This window comes from Saccoglossus kowalevskii, chromosome 9, assembly GCF_978046115.1.
Source record: "Saccoglossus kowalevskii chromosome 9, keSacKowa6.1, whole genome shotgun sequence".
Classification (NCBI taxonomy): domain Eukaryota; kingdom Metazoa; phylum Hemichordata; class Enteropneusta; family Harrimaniidae; genus Saccoglossus; species Saccoglossus kowalevskii.
This window is the reverse complement of record NC_140649.1, coordinates 17,632,591-17,654,055: the sequence shown is the minus strand read 5'-3', so window position 1 is coordinate 17,654,055 and position 21,465 is coordinate 17,632,591. Positions and strand designations below refer to the sequence as shown.

At 36.2% G+C, this 21,465-nt stretch overlaps 1 protein-coding gene across 4 annotated transcripts in view; it reads left to right on the top strand.

The window, feature by feature from the left end:
• The window catches only part of LOC100370476 (cAMP-dependent protein kinase catalytic subunit beta), a 37,412-nt gene extending 29,198 nt beyond the window's left edge, over positions 1-8,214 (top strand). For all 4 annotated transcript variants that reach the window (XM_085503240.1, XM_078013854.1, XM_085503241.1 and 1 more), the window contains exons 7-10: positions 736-831; positions 5,564-5,686; positions 7,211-7,375; positions 7,930-8,214. In XM_085503240.1, the coding sequence (XP_085359366.1) occupies positions 736-831; positions 5,564-5,686; positions 7,211-7,375; positions 7,930-8,055 (510 nt within the window). In that variant the 3' untranslated portion in view covers positions 8,056-8,214. The remainder of the gene's footprint in view (positions 1-735; positions 832-5,563; positions 5,687-7,210; positions 7,376-7,929) is intronic.
• Positions 8,215-21,465: the final 13,251 nt, after the last annotated feature.

Below are 21,465 nucleotides of genomic sequence, written 5' to 3'. Positions count from 1 at the left end.
CTGTATATGCTAACTTCTCACCCCATATTTGTACCGTATTAGCTCTATTAGTCGTACATATTTAAATGTCAAATATGTGTCTATGGTAAAAACAATATTTTATTGATCCATCATACAATAAATGCAGTTTTTTGTTAAAGTATTCTTTTATTGGAAATGTGCTTTTAATAGTCATTTTATATCACAAAAGCTGTTTTGATATGCATTGAAATAAAAGTGAAAAATTGGGGGGGAAATACGACTCATGAAGCCTTAACTTTTGCCGTGATAACCATTTTTTTCATTTCAAAATGTATAGTAATAATGCAAAGTTTACAGCGAGTGCAAATAAGATTCATATAGGGAATTAGCAAACTCCTTAGAATAGTCTCTGTATATAGCAAGGGACTTTCTTAATGCAAAGAAATACATAGATCAGCAATAGACAGGCGTCAATTTTGTTTTGATTATCAAGATTTTTGCAACATTGTTGTGACAATACAAAAGAAATTGTTAATTATCAATATGAATCCCATTGCGGTCGCTTCAACCGTCTGGGAAAGTTGATAGAAGGTCATTGAAACATTGATAAGGACTTTACCAGAGAAGTTGCAAGTTACCCGTACGAATCATGGTTGCGCACACTGTAATAGACATGTAGTAACATGTGAAATCATACATCCTAAATCTTTCCTTATAAGTGTATGTATTATAATATAATTATTTTGTAAACGATGTGAATGTGTTTATTAATAGGTGACAGATTTTGGTTTTGCAAAACGTGTTAAAGGCAGGACATGGACGTTGTGTGGTACTCCAGAATATCTAGCACCAGAAATCATTCTTAGTAAGGTAAGTAATCTACTCTCTCTGAACTCAACTCCTATCCCGCTATCTAAAATATGTTAGGTTATCAATAATTTCCGTTGCTTTGCTGTGATTTGGGCAGTGAATGTACAACCTGTTGTGTGGTTTCACTGAAGTTATCTTTATTTTGAGTTTATATTTTTAAAGTTTTGATGATTAAAGTGAATAAAATGGTTGAGCTGAAATCTGTTGGGATAACTGATCCATGAAGTGAGAGAACTGACTTCAGTAGATCAGTAACTTTGTAATTGCTAGACCTAACATAGTAACAGTTGCTACAAATAGCCTCATTTAATAAGCACAAATAGTGAAAGTCACAGATCCTGACACCAGTTAGAGGAGGTGGGAGACAAATTCCACTGTACATTTACTCAATTATTTTGGCAGAAAACACAGGCAGCCCTCAAAGTTAAATCTGTTCCCTAATGGCCATTGGTGATCAAGTTTAAAAAAAAAAGTGTTGGTGGCTCACTTAAAACTTTAGTACAAAATTGTGGCGACAGAATTTATTATGTTTTATAAGTAGCTGCACTAAAACACCAATTATGTTAAAATTCAGATATTTATTCAAGCAGATGTGAAATTATAAGATTTCCCTCCTCATCACAGACTGTCTTGGCTCTGGTTTAGCAACAGACTGACACACTGCATTTAATTTTTCACATCAGATGTGATGTCAATATGTAACATCATCGCCCAACATTGATTAAGGATGAGATTCACTTTCAATCACAACATCCTGCTGCAAACTGCATGGTTTATCTTTCAGACTTGTGCAGTGATAGCGCTTCGTCATTTTATTACATTACTTAAATATGCTGTGTAATTATATGCAAATGTGTGACATGCGACATGTTGAATAGTAGGTAGAAGTATGCAACCGCAAGCTGACGAGTTGTATAATCTGTTTCATGTTATAAGGAAATTGTCGCCAGTCAGATTTTTGTTTGTATTGATTTGATATTTTTTTAATCTCCATTCATCAAAATCAATCGCCATGGTTATCATTGAATTTCAAAAATTATAATACAACAAAGACCTCCAAAAAGTGCCAGAATGTGTGTTCTTTTAGGAGGTCATGTACACGGACTATTTAGCATATCTAAACTTGGTAGTCAGACAGATATAGCACTGAGCTATAAAAAGCCAGTATTGTTACATTTCCAACATGACTGTTACAATATACTTTCTCAGACCAAAGGATCTCAATGAGATATCTAAACTTGGTAGTCAGACATATATACCACTGGGTTATAAAAAGCCAGCATTGTTACATATCCAACATTATACATTCTCAGACCAAAGGATCTAATTCTGATGATATCTAAACTTGGTAGTCAGACGGATATAGCACTGGGCTATAAAAAGCCAGCATTGTTACATTTCCAATATTGCTTGTAATACTATACCTTCTTAGGCTTACTCATGTATTGTAAAAACTCCAAAATTTCGACCCCTCTAAAAATTCGTTCGCCTGGTTATTTGCCGGGTTTCGGTAATTTATTTGTCTTCAAATATTCGACTCCACTGGGGATTTACTTTACGTTACGAAGAGAATTAAATATACCAAATATTTTTTTTCCTGTGAACAGTTTTTTTGTGACGTGACGCTTATCACTCTTCCCTGACATCTAAATTGGAGTTAGCTTATATTCAAAAGATTGTACGGTGTATTGTTTGTTTTGTGCAAGTGATGTGGGAAAAAAATGACCACGCCCATTTAGTGATTGCAATATGTACCTAATATAAACCGCACCCCGAACTTGAGCTGTTGATTCCAATTTTTTATTTGATACATTGTAATATAAACCGCGGTTTATAGTAGAATTTTAACAGTACATTAAAAAATCTGATTCTGATGATATTCGGTTAATTTAGTAAAAGTTGAACTTGGTGCTAATTTTCGGTTAATAACATGCTTGATATCCCACGTCATAGCTACCATGTCGAATGCAACCAAGATACAATCCTTCGATTGTATAGTAATAATAGGCTAGCATGTAAACAAATGTGTTTTCTTTGTACCAGTATCTAATTATGATAATATTATGCTGTAGACTGTGAATTAGACCTCACTAATTTAACTGATTTAATTGTTGACTTTCATTTCACTGTAGTTTACCACCATAAAGTGAAAATTATATTTAGCTTCTGTGTATGTCTGTATCAGTCTGAGCTCACACAACAGCTTGGCATTATGCTACTATAAATAACTAGTAATCTATATGCTGGCGTTATTATTAGATCCACATGTCACCATGGGATTGATTTCATTTTTTTTATAGGCCTGATGTAAAAACTTGAAAATAAGACTATTCAGTCAAATATTAAAAGTTTTAATCTTTTTAACTAAAAATCAAATGTGTCATTCTCAGTTGTAGCAGTGGAAATACATATCTGAGACAGGATTTATTTTTCTGGTTCCATAATTATCACGCAGAGTGTTGGGTGAAATAATCAAGGCTGTTTGTAATACAATTCACATGTGATGTGTCAACAGACTCTCACTGGAAATCTTCCAAGAAATTTAGATTGCAATTTACTTCACAATTCATTTGGCTACTGTAGGTTATGTTTATTTTTTGCTCGAGGTTCAATGTAATGAAGATAAAATTCAGTGAGAATACATGTATTCATGAATAAGTTAACTTCAGCATGCCGTAGGAAATGTCGTAAATAATTTAATTTGGCATATGTCTGTTACTTCACCATGGACCCTGGATGCTTTGGTGGTAGTACGGAGGACAGCGGTTTTGTATCCATGATAAGCTCTTAGGAATAATACTAATACTCCACTGTGGCCCCTGGATGCTTTGGTGGTAGTACGGAGGACAGCGGTTTTGTATCCATGATAAACTCCCATGAATATCACTATTACTCCACTGTGGCCCCTGGATGCTCTAGTGATAGTACAGAGGACATCAGTTTTGTATCCATGATAAACTCCCATGAATAATACTATTACTCCACTGTGGCCCCTGGATGCTCCAAGGGTTGTACGGAGGACATCAGTTTTGTATCCATGATAAACTCCCATGAATATTACTATTACTCCACTGTGGCCCCTGGATGCTCTAGTGATAGTACGGAGGACATCAGTTTTGTATCCATGATAAACTCCCATGAATAATACTATTACTCCACTGTGGCCCCTGAATGCTCTAGTGATAGTACAGAGGACATCAGTTTTGTATCCATGATAAACTCCCATGAATATTACTATTACTCCACTGTGGCCCCTGGATGCTCTAGTGATAGTACGGAGGACATCAGTTTTGTATCCATGATAAACTCCCATGAATATTACTATTACTCCACTGTGGCCCCTGGATGCTCTAGTGGTAGTACGGAGGACATCAGTTTTGTATACATGATAAACTCCCATGAATATTACTATTACTCCACTGTGGCCCCTGGATGCTCCAAGGGTAGTACAGAGGACATCAGTTTTGTATCCATGATAAACTCCCATGAATATTACTATTACTCCACTGTGGCCCCTGGATGCTCCAAGGGTAGTACGGAGGACATCAGTCTTGGATCCATGATAAACTCCCATGAATATTACTATTACTCCACTGTTTCCCCTGGATGCTCTAGTGATAGTACGGAGGACATCAGTTTTGTATCCATGATAAACTCCCATGAATATTACTATTACTCCACTGTTGCCCCTGGATGCTCTAGTGATAGTACGGAGGACATCAGTTTTGTATCCATGATAAACTCCCATGAATATTACTATTACTCCCTGTGGCCCCTGGATGCTCTAGTGATAGTACGGAGGACATCAGTTTTGTATCCATGATAAACTCCCATGAATATTGCTAATACTCCCTGTGGCCCCTGGATGCTCTAGTGATAGTACGGAGGACAGTAGTTTTGTATCCATGATAAACTCTTAGGAATAATACTATTACTCCACTGTGGCCTCTGGATGCTCTAGTGATAGTACGGAGGACATCAGTTTTGTATACATGATAAACTCCCATGAATATTACTATTACTCCACTGTGGCCCCTGGATGCTCCAAGGGTAGTACGGAGGACATCAGTTTTGTATCCATGATAAACTCCCATGAATATTACTATTACTCCACTGTGGCCCCTGGATGCTCTAGTGATAGTACAGAGGACATCAGTTTTGTATACATGATAAACTCTTAGGAATAATACTATTACTCCACTGTGGCCTCTGGATGCTCCAAGGGTTGTACGGAGGACATCAGTTTTGTATCCATGATAAACTCCCATGAATATTACTATTACTCCACTGTGGCCCCTGGATGCTCTAGTGATAGTACAGAGGACATTAGTTTTGTATACATGATAAACTCTTAGGAATAATACTATTACTCCACTGTGGCCTCTGGATGCTCTAGTGATAGTACGGAGGACATCAGTTTTGTATACATGATAAACTCCCATGAATATTACTAATACTCCACTGTGGCCCCTGGATGCTCCAAGGGTAGTACGGAGGACAGCTGTTTTGTATCCATGATAAACTCTTAGGAATATTACTAATACTCCACTTTGGCCCCTGGATGCTCCAAGGGTAGTATGGAGGACAGCAGTTTTGTATCCATGATAAACTCCCATAATTTCCATTTGTGTAATATTAATTTGCGCTCTAGAAAAAAAGCAATTATTTTCACTAACCATGTTTTATTGATTTGCTAACCAATCTAATCACATGATGATTCTTTGTTTGACAGGGTTATAATAAAGCTGTAGACTGGTGGGCGCTAGGTGTTCTAGTTTATGAAATGGCAGCTGGTTATCCACCTTTTTTTGCAGACCAACCTATACAAATCTATGAAAAGATTGTTTCAGGCAAGGTATGTATGTTTTAAAGTCTGAATTCGCACTGAATGCTGACAGATGGTAGTCTTCATTAACATCTAGTTAGATGGCACTAGTCACCTCGGTGTATGAAAGCAAGTTCACTGTAAACTACTAGTGGGTTGATTTCACTTTGCTGGTCTTTTTTAATTGTTGTAACGGGAGAAATATTCCCAGGGTATAATTTTAGCGAATTTGATGTGAGGGTAAAGCATTATAGTATAATGGCTATTCTGATAATCAATAACATCAAATTATTAGAACAGTCATCAAAAGTTTATCAACATATCATTGTAATGCAAATTATGAACTACTCTGAATTACACTGGTTTGTAAAGGAAACGATTCGTTCTATGCTTAACTTTGTGTATTCACTGGGTTTTAATTCAGCATATATTTCTCTCCCAGCGATGGAAGCGAAAAACAAGCTAATAATTATGACTTATCAAGCATCAATTGTTCAGGCATGCTACGGTTAAATATAAATAAAACAAAAAAACAAATGAATTAAACCAACCAGTGTGTATTGTACTCTTCAGTTCTGTTGGATGAATGACTCTCGTATCACCACCCAGTAAGATCCTAATTGTATTTGCTTGCTGATCTGCCTAAGTAAAAATGTTTTTGGGAGTGGCTGTTTTATTGTTCAAGTACATGTGCCCCACTTTGGCTGACATGTATTGTTCCATATATATATATATATATATATTCAGAGCAATTCACTGTCTTTCAGGTCAATAACACCATTGAAAATGAAATGAAAGGACAATTTATGATATGCAGTACCATATGGTCTCATAGCAACCACTGTAATTTTGACAAACGATAGCACTGTGCAATTAACTATTCACTGGGTTTAGTTTTAGTAGTTTTAAAGTTGCAGAGTTTTAAATTCACTGGTCTGTGAAGGAATACTACAGTGTATTGTTTAAATTATTATATTCATTGAGTTGAGTTTTGATTTAATAAACCGTTTAGCTTTTAGCAAAGTAAGCGAAAATAAAATTTTGTAATCATATTTAGACATTACTTTCGCAGCATGAGCAAAAGTCTGTCAATTGGTTCTTAAATATGCATCTCAAACACTTGACACTTTACAGTAAAAAAAAAATATTGATATTTCCATGTGATAATGAAAAGTATAGAACAATACCTTACTTGTTAAGGTGTTACAAATGTTGATTATTGCTCAGTCATGATTATAATAATCAATTTGTTGGTTTGTCATTATGTAAGCGGATGTTTTCAGTCGCACATACCCACTCAATGTGAAACAATACCCCACAATGCTTTTTTTCATGCACGAGTTGAGAAATATTGTATTTTTAGATAATGATTATGAACAGCATAAATTGTAAATTTGACTGATCTCGGCATCAGGGAAGATTATAATTAGAATACTTAATGTAGCTAATAATTAAGTACTATACATTTTGACACCCTCATTCAATTGCTGCAATGTACCTATAGTTTGAAACAACTCCTATTTATTCATGACCTCTGTTCTTTTATTTTTTCAGGTTCGCTTCCCCTCTCACTTCAGCTCAGATTTGAAAGACCTACTTCGAAATCTTCTACAAGTTGACCTGACGAAACGGTATGGTAATTTGAAGAATGGTGTCAATGACATTAAAAATCACAAATGGTTTGCCACAACAGATTGGATTGCCATTTATGAAAAGAAGGTTTGTATAAAATAAATTTTAATCACCTGATGTTGCTCAGTATTAATCCGTGCATATTTATGCAAATCATCTGGATATGAATCTAAATAATGATCAAGTGCTGTGGGGTGGGGCACATACGCAACAAGCCTTACAACTGTTGAAAATATAGAAAGTATATATAATTGCCTTCACACCTTAACTGTTTTACAGAACGTTATTTTCATGAAAAATGTGGCTATTATTATAAGGATTATAATTACTTCATATTTATGTTTTTGCATTTAAATATTTTTCATAAATGGTCTATAGAGGGCGCACCCTTGTAAATTTCTTTATTTGCATATGATTTTCTGAGAAAATGTCACACTATGAAATTGTTAACTAGAGGCGTTATATGTTAAATGCATTTGTTTTTTCTGCACTTTTAATTAAATTAAACATTATTTGAATGAAACAGAATAAAAATGTATCACCAAATTTCTCATAACCACTTGTTCCTGAGGTAATTTTGACATAAATCCGGAATTATTTTAAAATGATTAATAGTGGATGTCTTGTGTGATTTGTTTCAGGTGGAGGCACCATTCATACCCAAGTGCAAAGGACCCGGTGACACTAGTAACTTTGATGACTATGAAGAAGAAGCATTTAGGATTTCAAGCACAGAAAAATGTGCAAAAGAATTTGCAGATTTTTAAGAAAAGCCGCCACAATTGAGCGGGTTTAAAAAGTGTAATACTATTAACTGATGTTATATGCATTGCATCTGTCAGAGTTACAGGAATGATTAAGGCGCTATGTGTCATTGTTATACATTGTAATAATAAAAACAGTTTAACAAATATGATCCAATTCAAGTGATCTGTTTCTGATCTGATTCAACTCTGCCACACATTGATCTCTAATTGACACAGTACATGTGTAATATGTGCAATACTGTAATTGCCATTATCTTAATAATATTTTTTTTGCCTTTGGGGAAAGGCTTTGTTAATTACTTTGTACAAAAATAATCATTTTAAAGGTTCTTAACATTGACACATAGTACTGTGTGCCAGGAAGGAATTTTTACTTAAAACGTATAAAAAGAACTGTCAGGTTCGTCTTGTTAGGAGCTCGCGATGGTTTTGGAAATTAGATGAGTTTTATCTCGTCTCTGTGTTGACATCTGTTCTTCCATATATCCATCCCTTAGGCATAGAGTCATCGGATGCATCAACAACAGTGTATCTAGTGTCAACTTATATTCTCTCTCTCTATCCATTGTTTAGTGTTGTAGTTAATATATTGTGAATATTTCACCCACCATTTTTCATTCCAGTCTGTATATAACACTGCTGTCAAAACAATTGTTCATTGCCAATTTAGATAACACATTGAACTAGTTTAATTAATGTTAATAGACTTAAAAGTGACAAGTTGTGCTGTTTTTGAAGGTTAATATTTATTAGCTAAACGTATTCTTGAGAAGCTTGGTCCTTGGCGGGGTTCTCTGCTGATTTCACCTTGTTGCATATTACTGCCGGTGGTAATATTTAGATTTAGATGTTGGCTAAAACCATATGGCACAATTCTCACTGTCAATAAAAAGAAGCAATGTATCAGTATACCCCTTAGCTTACCGTACCATATACATATGGTATTTATCTTCTGTCCGTATCATTGAATATTATAGATCCACCATTTGAAGTTGAACTCGTCCGCAGCTTATTGCTGGACAATCAAAATGTTTCTGAGTTCAGTATATGACTGTGATTGAACCATTGTACTTGCCATTTTTGCAGTCTGGGTACAGTCTGACACCGCCCACTGTTACGTAGTAAAAGAGATCAAGTAGTAATAATTTTCTATTACAATCTCGGTTGAGTTTCTTGTTTGTTTTCTTAACGGTAGATGGTTCTACTCGATACTACCCCCTACACTATGGGGTTTTATTCTAAGTGTTCTGTGTGTATAATTTTGAAATTTGCAGGCATTTTGCTCTGCTCTTTCTTCGTTCTACTCATGATCGTCTTTGGTGTTTCTCACCATGTTAGTGTCAGTCCGTCATTGTATCCCAATTTTTAATTCAGCACGTCTTACAGACATAATTTGTAAGAGATTATAAAAATAAAAACATCTTATGTAGAAAAAAAAAATAAAGTTTTGTTTAAAAAAGACTGGCTTCTATTTGATTACCCATTTGTTCTTTGTTTACTCGACGTGTGTTTGTGTGTGTGTGTGTGGAACGGCTCTAGATGATATTAAAACAGTGAGTACTCATGCACATGGCTTACAAAAACCAAGTGTGGGGAAATACACCTTCATCTTGAAATGTTACAAGAATATCTTTAGACAGTTTTGGAGCATTCACCTATGCTAATGTTTGATATACTGATGTCAGTCAACAATACTGTGTGTGAACGTTGTTCCCCAATCCTCTATTGAAATTCCTAAACACACACTTTACGAAGGTTAGTTGAAAAGCTCTGAGCTTGACTTGTAAAGGGATGTTGTATACAATTGAAACTGCACAGGCCTACATTTATTTCAACTTTATCGTGTATGACAGGTACATTTTTATTCAACATGCTAAAATATTTCTTTAGTTTTAGAAATGTTGAAAACTAGCTGATGATTACCAGTTACCATCTTGAAGATCATTTTCATTGTCGGTCAGACTGTGAAGATTTTCTGCAAACTCTTATACATAAATGGGGGACACAGTTTCAAATTTGTGTCCCAAGTTCCAGTCCATTAAATCATCAAATAAATGCTTTTGAAATTTGCTTGTATTATACATGACATTTTAGGTAAAATCCCTGCGTACACATCCAGTGACGACAAACATGTTTTCTGAAGATTTCGATGATGATTCTGACACATTTCTTGTACCAGTAGGTAGTTACTTTTCAACAACCAAAAATCACAAGAAATTGTTTTGAGCATTAAATAAAAAATGCACAGCAGAAAATTGAATTAAATGTGTATGAAGTTTCACTTGTATACCCAGACCCTCTTTCTACTCTGGCTCGACTTTCATAATATACCTGCCACAGAGACGTTAATGTTTAATTATAGAAAATACATAAACACACTTATTTGGCCCACGATTTATTTCCGCCAAGTAAATTATCAATTTAAATATTTCCCGATATAACGTTTACACTGAAGTCAGCAAAGGCGTGTTTATGATTATAAATATTCTATATTTATAAACCCATCTGTTTTCATTTGAAATCATTCATGAGACGATTTGATTAGTTAGGCACATGTCTAGAACATCAGTGCACAAGCTCAACTATGTCTAAATGTAGACACTTTTGAGTTCATGAATACACAATAAGGTTTATAAATAATTTATAACGTACAAGCCTTTGCTGACATCAGTGTATTTGGCTCGCATTTTATTTCCACTAAGAAAAGTATGAACAAAAAATAATAATATTAACTTTGCCCACAAGGGATGCTACAATTGAAAATGCCTGAAATGATAAAGGTTAATATGATAATAATTGAACCATGTTAGTTATATAATCTAACCATCCCCAATAATATTATCACTACTATTAATATTGATAACAATGACAGATTTGTGAGATTTTCTTCCACCAAATGCAGCTAAGACTGCAGTATAATCAAGTGTGGGGTATCTCTCTTGACAGGTCCTAGTATCATACTGTAGCTCATAGTCAGCCGACTGCAATCACTTGGGAAATAATCAATCAGATGAAGGATTGTAGTCTTTTGGTCTGTACGTGATGTCCAAACATCATACCCATTTGAGATTTCAATTCCGTCTTTTCGTTCAGCCTATGCTATTGGTAAATCGCCAATGTAAGATGGCAGCATGGCATGGGAATATGTCCAGTTCACAGTACTAGATACGTCCATCAAAATGTCTAAGAGATGATAATTGTATTCTTAGATACAGGATACCTTCCCTTGTATGTTGATGTTGATGGGCCAAATGTGACCAAGTGCTTTTTCTCCAGTCGTGCTATTGTAGAATGTATCAGGTATAGACATAATATCACCATCATCATCTACAAGAAAGTCTCCACTATTGGCCTCTTGAAAATCAGCAGGTGCATTTGTGTGAACGACATGGACAAGATTGTGCGTTTCAAGAAGATCTAATACTGACAGTTCTTTATCGCTGTGTGAACTAATATTTTGAAAGCTTGCAGAAAAATTTGTGAATGTTCCCTTTTTATTGCTGACAGTGTCCACCAAACTGTCTTAGTCTCAAACCCATTGATATCACCGAAGTTAACCGACAAGGAAGGGATTCATTGCCAAGCTGTGAACACCTGTTTTGTTTGCTACAATTGTTGGTTCCCCTGCAATTAGATTCAAATTCCATGTGCTTTGTTGGACACCATAATGATCAACGTGAACGGGACAGCTTCTTCCATCACATCACTGGCGATCAGGTCATTTGCATGCTTCTGTTTTATGTAGAAATAATGCATATTCAGTTGAGAAGCTGGTTTTATGGTGATAGTGTCACTTGGCAAGGTTATGTTTAATTTTGTATTATTTATAGTATAGGACAATCTGCCACCAATGTTGTATGAAACCCCTTCACAGCCAGCTGCTAAAGAAGATGAAATAATGGACCATTCAACCATTCCTAGGGTACCAGCCTGTAAAGTGACACTTCCATTGATTGATGTGATTACAGTCAGTTTCGGATTACCTGTAATTGAAAAATGTCTGGAATTTTACATATCGCTGATATTTGAAAGACAAACTTACTCATTCTGTTGTTTAGCAGTTTTATTGTCTATATGGATCTGGCGACCAGATGTGGTCACTGAAATTCTGCACTTAATGAATTTGCATGATGACATCATATAACACAATGATATTAATCCTTCAATCAATTTTGCTAATTTGCATAAATCAAAAATGGCATCCATAATACAATAAAATTGCATATCTTAGAAACATTTTGTATCAACCATGAATTGGTTGCTTATAGAATATAACATGAATTGTATGAAAGTCACAAAATAGTGCAACAAGTATATTTCAGTAAATTTCTGTAGGAAAATACTAAAGTCCCTTTTGTAATAATAGCATTAATTTCATGGTCTCTTTTTATGGTTGTTGGATTACTGGTTGTTGAATTACTAAAGTATGTGTCAATCAAACATGTATCATCCAATGGAGTTGCAGGGTAACTTTTTGCTATCATCTGATTTGAGGTAATGAACAAAATGTCACATGTGACTCAACTAACCAATTGCAAAGTATGATGTCATGTCATTTCTGAGAGGATCACCACATATCCATATGCTGATGAGTACATCAATTCCAGACAAAGCAACATCAAGAACATTGTCAATTTCCAATCTTGTATTGAATTACTCTCCAGACACGAATGACTCCTGTACAGTCAGAAAACAAATCTTCACAGACACACCAGCCTTTTGTTCTCCCTTCAACAAACAAGATTGATTGAATGAAGCAATTATTCAATTTCTCTCATCTTCTCAAATCTTAGCTAATTCACGAATTGTTCTTTTAAACATCAAGGTCATAGGATTTAATTTCTATTTGGTGATTTGTGATCGGGTACATAAGCAACATGTATGCTAAGCATCAAAGAAAGTGCAAGCATAAGACTTCATCAGACTTAGCATCATGCTAAAAACCTGCAGCTGATACTCGATTATTGTCCAAATAACTAACATTTTTCGTGGCCTAATTGCCAATTTGACAGCTCATGTATCTCAGATCACTTTGAGAGAAGAGCGTTTTCTCTTTGTAGATATGCTTCAAATACTTTTCAAATCCATCCTACAAATGATTAAAATACAGTTTAAAGTCTGGGAGAATAAAAATGATCCAATAGTGTACTAGTATCTGTATAGTTAAGAGGAACAATGGTCTGATTGTGTACAAGTACTAAGGGTTTGGGGTAGAAGAAACAATGACCTGATGGTGTACAAGTATTAAGGATTTGGGATAGGAGAAACAATGACCTTATGGTCTACAAGTATTAAGGATTTGGGATAGGAGAAACAATGACCTGATGGTGTACAAGTATTAAGGGTTTGGGATAGGAGAAACAATGACCTTATGGTGTACAAGTATTAAGGATTTGGGATAGGAGAAACAATGAACTGGTGGTGTACAAGTATTAAGGGTTTGGGATAGGAGAAACAATGACCTGATGGTGTACAAGTATTAAGGATTTGGGATAGGAGAAACAATGACCTGATGGTGTACAAGTATTAAGGGTTTGGGATAGGAGAAACAATGACCTGATGGTGTACAAGTATTAAGGGTTTGGGATAGGAGAAACAATGACCTGATGGTGTACAAGTATTAAGGATTTGGGATAGGAGAAACAATGACCTGATGGTGTACAAGTATTAAGGATTTGGGATAGGAGAAACAATGACCTGATGGTGTACAAGTATTAAGGATTTGGGATAGGAGAAACAATGACCTGATGGTGTACAAGTATTAAGGGTTTGGGATAGGAGAAACAATGACATGATGGTGTACAAGTATTAAGGGTTTGGGATAGGAGAAACAATGACCTGATGGTGTACAAGTATTAAGGATTTGGGATAGGAGAAACAATGACCTGATGGTGTACAAGTATTAAGGATTTGGGATAGGAGAAACAATGACCTGATGGTGTACAAGTATTAAGGGTTTGGGATAGGAGAAACAATGACCTGATGGTGTACAAGTATTAAGGATTTGGGATAGGAGAAACAATGACCTGATGGTGTACAAGTATTAAGGATTTGGGATAGGAGAAACAATGATCTGATGGTGTACAAGTATTAAGGGTTTGGGGTAGGAGAAACAATGACCTGATGGTGTACAAGTATTAAGGATTTGGGATAGGAGAAACAATGATCTGATGGTGTACAAGTATTAAGGGTTTGGGATAGGAGAAACAATGATCTGATGGTGCACAAGTATTAAGGGTTTGGGATAGGAGAAACAATGACCTTATGGTCTACAAGTATTAAGGATTTGGGATAGGAGAAACAATGACCTGATGGTGTACAAGTATTAAGGGTTTGGGATAGGAGAAACAATGACCTGATCGTGTACAAGTATTAAGGGTTTGGGGTAGGAGAAACAATGATCTCATGGTGTACAAGTATTAAGCATTTGGGATAGGAGAAACAATGACCTGATGGTGTACGAGTACTACAGGTTTTGGGATAGGAGAAACAATGACCTAATGGTGTAAAAGTATTAAGGGTTTTGGATAGGAGAAACAATGATCCGATGGTGTACAAGTATTAAGGGTTTGGGATAGAAGAAACAATGATCTGATGGTGTACAAGTATTAAGGGTTTGTAATAGAAGAAACAATGATCTGATGGTGTACAAGTATTAAGGGTTTGGGAGAGAATAAACAATGATCTGATGGTGTACAAGTATTAAGGGTTTGGGAGAGAATAAACAATGATCTGATGGTGTACAAGTATTAAGGGTTTGTAATAGAAGAAACAATGATCTGATGGTGTACAAGTATTAAGGGTTTGGGAGAGAATAAACAATGATCTGATGGTGTACAAGTATTAAGGGTTTGGGAGAGAATAAACAATGACCTGATGGTGTACAAGTATTAAGGGTTTGGGATAGAAGAAACAATGATCTTATGGTGTAGAAGTATTAAGGGTTTGGGAGAGAATAAACAATGATCTGATGGTGTACAAGTATTAAGGGTTTGAGATAGGAGAAACAATGATCTGATGGTGTACAAGTATTAAGGGTTTGGGATAGAAGAAACAATGATCTGATGGTGTACAAGTATTAAAGGTTTGGGAGAGAATAAACAATGATATGATGGTGTACAAGTATTAAGGGATTGAGATAGAAGAAACAATGATCTGATGGTATACAAGTATTAAGGGTTTGGGATAGAAGAAACAATGATCTGATGGTGTACAAGTATTAAGGGTTTGGGAGAGAATAAACAATGATCTGATGGTGTACAAGCATTAAGGGTTTGGGAGAGAATAAACAATGATATGATGGTGTACAAGTATTAAGGGTTTGGGATAGAAGAAAGAATGATCTGACGGTGTACAATTATTAAGGGTTTGGGAGAGAATAAACAATGATATGATGGTGTACAAGTATTAAGGGTTTGAGATAGAAGAAAGAATGATCTGATGGTGTACAAGCATTAAGGGTTTGGGAGAGAATAAACAAAGATATGATGGTGTACAAGTATTAAGGGTTTGGGATAGAAGAAAGAATGATCTGATGGTGTACAAGTATTAAGGGTTTGGGATAAGAGAAACAATGGTCTGATGGTGTACAAGTACAAAGGGTTTGGGATAGAAGATACAATGATCTGATGGTGTACAAGTACAAAGGGTTTGGGATAGGAGAAACAATGATCTGGTGGTGTACAAGTATTAGGGATTTGGGATAGGAGAAACAATGATCTGATAGTTACAAGTATTAAGGGTTTGGGATAAGAAAAACAATGATCTGATGGTGTATAAGTATTACAAGTATTAAGGGTTTGGGATAGGAGAAACAATGATCTGATGGTGTACAAGTATTAGGGATTTGGGATAGGAGAAACAATGATCTGATGGTGTACAAGTATTAAGGGTTTGGGATAGGAGAAACAATGATCTGATGGTGTACAAGTATTAAGGTTTTGGGATAGGAGTAACAATGATCTGGTGGTGTACAAGTATTAAGGGTTTGGGATAGGAGAAACAATGATCTGAAGGTGTACAAGCATTGAGGGTTTGGGATAGGAAAAACAATGATCTGATGGTGTACAAGTATTAAGGGTTTGGGATAAGAGTAACAATGATCTGGTGGTGTACAAGTATTAAGGGTTTGGGATAGGAGAAACAATGATCTGAAGGTGTACAAGCATTGAGGGTTTGGGATAGGAGAAACAATGATCTCATGGTGTACAAGTATTAAGGGTTTGGGATAAGAGTAACAATGATCTGACGGTGTACAAGCATTGAGGGTTTGGGATAGGAGAAACAATAACCTGATGGTGTACAAGTATTAAGGATTTGGGATAGGAGAAACAATGATCTGATGGTGTACAAGTATTAAGGGTTTGGGATAGGAGAAACAATGATCTGATGGTGCACAAGTATTAAGGGTTTGGGATAGGAGAAACAATGACCTTATGGTCTACAAGTATTAAGGATTTGGGATAGGAGAAACAATGACCTGATGGTGTACAAGTATTAAGGGTTTGGGATAGGAGAAACAATGACCTGATCGTGTACAAGTATTAAGGGTTTGGGGTAGGAGAAACAATGATCTCATGGTGTACAAGTATTAAGCATTTGGGATAGGAGAAACAATGACCTGATGGTGTACGAGTACTACAGGTTTTGGGATAGGAGAAACAATGACCTGATGGTGTAAAAGTATTAAGGGTTTTGGATAGGAGAAACAATGATCCGATGGTGTACAAGTATTAAGGGTTTGGGATAGAAGAAACAATGATCTGATGGTGTACAAGTATTAAGGGTTTGTAATAGAAGAAACAATGATCTGATGGTGTACAAGTATTAAGGGTTTGGGAGAGAATAAACAATGATCTGATGGTGTACAAGTATTAAGGGTTTGGGAGAGAATAAACAATGATCTGATGGTGTACAAGTATTAAGGGTTTGTAATAGAAGAAACAATGATCTAATGGTGTACAAGTATTAAGGGTTTGGGAGAGAATAAACAATGATCTGATGGTGTACAAGTATTAAGGGTTTGGGAGAGAATAAACAATGATATGATGGTGTACAAGTATTAAGGGTTTGGGATAGAAGAAACAATGATCTTATGGTGTAGAAGTATTAAGGGTTTGGGAGAGAATAAACAATGATCTGATGGTGTACAAGTATTAAGGGTTTGAGATAGGAGAAACAATGATCTGATGGTGTACAAGTATTAAGGGTTTGGGATAGAAGAAACAATGATCTGATGGTGTACAAGTATTAAAGGTTTGGGAGAGAATAAACAATGATATGATGGTGTACAAGTATTAAGGGTTTGAGATAGAAGAAACAATGATCTGATGGTATACAAGTATTAAGGCTTTGGGATAGAAGAAACAATGATCTGATGATGTACAAGTATTAAGGGTTTGGGAGAGAATAAACAATGATCTGATGGTGTACAAGCATTAAGGGTTTGGGAGAGAATAAACAATGATATGATGGTGTACAAGTATTAAGGGTTTGGGATAGAAGAAAGAATGATCTGACGGTGTACAATTATTAAGGGTTTGGGAGAGAATAAACAATGATATGATGGTGTACAAGTATTAAGGGTTTGAGATAGGAGAAACAATGATCTGATGGTGTACAAGTATTAAGGGTTTGGGATAGAAGAAACAATGATCTGATGGTGTACAAGTATTAAAGGTTTGGGAGAGAATAAACAATGATATGATGGTGTACAAGTATTAAGGGTTTGAGATAGAAGAAACAATGATCTGATGGTATACAAGTATTAAGGCTTTGGGATAGAAGAAACAATGATCTGATGATGTACAAGTATTAAGGGTTTGGGAGAGAATAAACAATGATCTGATGGTGTACAAGCATTAAGGGTTTGGGAGAGAATAAACAATGATATGATGGTGTACAAGTATTAAGGGTTTGGGATAGAAGAAAGAATGATCTGACGGTGTACAATTATTAAGGGTTTGGGAGAGAATAAACAATGATATGATGGTGTACAAGTATTAAGGGTTTGAGATAGAAGAAAGAATGATCTGATGGTGTACAAGCATTAAGGGTTTGGGAGAGAATAAACAAAGATATGATGGTGTACAAGTATTAAGGGTTTGGGATAGAAGAAAGAATGATCTGATGGTGTACAAGTATTAAGGGTTTGGGATAAGAGAAACAATGGTCTGATGGTGTACAAGTACAAAGGGTTTGGGATAGAAGATACAATGATCTGATGGTGTACAAGTATTAGGGATTTGGGATAGGAGAAACAATGATCTGATAGTTACAAGTATTAAGGGTTTGGGATAAGAAAAACAATGATCTGATGGTGTATAAGTATTACAAGTATTAAGGGTTTGGGATAGGAGAAACAATGATCTGATGGTGTACAAGTATTAGGGATTTGGGATAGGAGAAACAATGATCTGATGGTGTACAAGTATTAAGGGTTTGGGATAGGAGAAACAATGATCTGATGGTGTACAAGTATTAAGGTTTTGGGATAGGAGTAACAATGATCTGGTGGTGTACAAGTATTAAGGGTTTGGGATAGGAGAAACAATGATCTGAAGGTGTACAAGCATTGAGGGTTTGGGATAGGAAAAACAATGATCTGATGGTGTACAAGTATTAAGGGTTTGGGATAAGAGTAACAATGATCTGGTGGTGTACAAGTATTAAGGGTTTGGGATAGGAGAAACAATGATCTGAAGGTGTACAAGCATTGAGGGTTTGGGATAGGAGAAACAATGATCTCATGGTGTACAAGTATTAAGGGTTTGGGATAAGAGTAACAATGATCTGACGGTGTACAAGCATTGAGGGTTTGGGATAGGAGAAACAATAACCTGATGGTGTACAAGTATTAAGGGTTTGGGATAGGAGAAACAATGATCTGAAGGTGTACAGATTCAATACTTGTCGGGAATTTCCCATCACACCATGATCTACTGTGTTTTTCCTCTGTTATGAGCTTATACAATGTGTAAATGTGCTTTATAATGTGCATGGCCTTATTGACTCCAGTGGAAAGTAACCTGCAGTCAGAAACTAAGAGCCCTTAAGATGTATTGTGTTTACACCACGCTAACAAATTTCCATTACACGTACAAGTCATCACAGCCAAAAACGTCTATTGCAAGTTCATAGTAATCTGTTATTGCACTTCCACTTGAAAGTAGATTATGTTCATTTCTGGCGTTTCTTCTGGTTCAAAGTGCGTCTTTTTTATACTTTTCCTTTGCATCAGAAACACACAAATGGAATAAATATTGTGCAGAGTTTTAGCCTTCTTTATTCTTTTACTCAACCAAATACAATCAAGCTAGTTTGATCAATTTAATTAAGAATTGTACCCACTTGGCGTGTTGATATATTCGTCCCACCAAGTCGGCATCACCATTAATTCCATCAATGAACTGTCTGTCTTGGTCTTCCAAACATGCCATAACTATCTTCAGACTTCGGAGCAATGTATTTCTAGGTGTTTTGTTAACTTTATCTTTTGTTTATGTTTTGTTTTGCTCATTTTATGCCGTATTCACCTTCATTTCCAAATGCAGCCAAGCAATCTAAGCTTTCTAAAGGGAAAGTGCAACCTTTGCTGCTTTTCGCTTCCCTCTCGAAATAGGTAACTCACAGTGTCACAGACAGTTAATGTGTACACAGCCAAGACAGTAGAAGCCCGATTTTTTGGGACTTTTTCCATATTTTTGGCACAGGGCCGACAGCAGATTATGAATAGGCAGAAACAAGCCCATTTTCTCAACCCACAGCTCCAAAAGACTGTATAGCATACAATAATGATAGAAACACAATATTAAGATGTATCTGTTGCTTGAACAACAGCATGTTGATTTCTAAGTGATGATGTGTGGTATGCCAAATGTGCAATAAGTCTGGTATCTGCTTCTTTGTGACACAAGCAATATAGTTTATCAATTTTAGCAGCTACATCATCTCTTGTTAGGGAAATGGCTGTTTCCTTATCCTCCATTGTTCCTCTAAGAATCAGTGTTTGGTCACTAGGGAGAATTCCATGATTATTTGCCCATGCCAGTGAAAGGAAATTTAACAGATGTGCCTTATTTTGTGTGTTCTTTGTATAATGTCTCCAATTTGGAATTTCTAATCCATCTCTAGGTACATATTCTGGCATATCTTGTGACTGTTTTCGTCTTATCCGTTCATCTGTCTTCTGAATCAAAATCATAACGATCACCCACAAAGTTTATGCATGTAGACCCCTTTGGCTTCACGCTCAGTATTTTGGCTAGGTAGGACTCTTGAAGCTCTCTGAAGGTTGTAGCTCCAAGCTGTTGTTATCTTTACACAAAGGCCATTGCATCAATGAGATAAACTGATGAAAGCTCAGAATCTGGTACAGTGGCCCCTCGCTAAGTCGCGGGTGTTGGGATCCAAGCAAAAACCGCGACTTATCGAGGGCCACGACTTACCGAGGGACGTCGTGAAAGAGAGAGGTCGTGCATTGAAAAACATATAAAAAGCACATATAAACCCTCGGTTTAGTTAATTGATGTATCATCACATGTGTCAGGCAGTATTCGAATAAAATCATGATTATGTTTGCTGTAAACATTGCGTTATTTTGTTTGTGTCTGATATTATGTGGGCCGCTTGCTGTTGCTTGTGACATCGACGGTAACAGCTTCCAAAATAAACCAGTTTCATCGCAATTATAAACATGTTCGTCAAAATAACCACCTTCATAGATAATTTCTCTCAATTTTTCGGGAAAAGTTCCGACAGCGTCAATGTTCCCAGATCGAGCTTCGCCTTGGATTGAGACTGCGTGTGTCGATAGCGTGTCTTCTTTGCCATTGCAAGAACCACCCTGAACTGGCCTTAAATTCAAAGTCGTCATATCTGAGTTGTATGCTTTGCATTGGGTGATGGGACCAGATAGTGGAGTTCCGGCAGACCGTTCTTAAAGAAACGTAAACAGCTTTATCGGTGTCATCATTGTCGGACACTTTCGCTTGTTTTTCTGTTCAGTCCCGCCTCTTGGTCAACTTTGAAAACAAATTTACTTTTCATTTTTTACCCACCCACGAATAGTGGGCTCAACCACGTGCAACCCTTAACTTGGTTTGACACGGTCGATCGCCGTGAGTTTATGGCGTACGAACAGGCTGTATAGCTTTTGCTTTGACATGCTGCTCAATTGAGAAATAGAGATCAGAATTCTATGAATTCAACTCATTGTAGCGAGTTTTTGTAGAGGGACCGGGACCGGCCAAGAAGTACGTACGGTCACTACTCGACACCCCTGTTGACACCTTGAGTAAGGCCGCCGTCACCCATTGCGTCTCAGCAATTGACGGACAGTAGGTGTTAAGTTGTCTCTTTAACGGTTAGTTAAAAACACTATGCCACGAAACATTAGTCTTTGTACTTCAA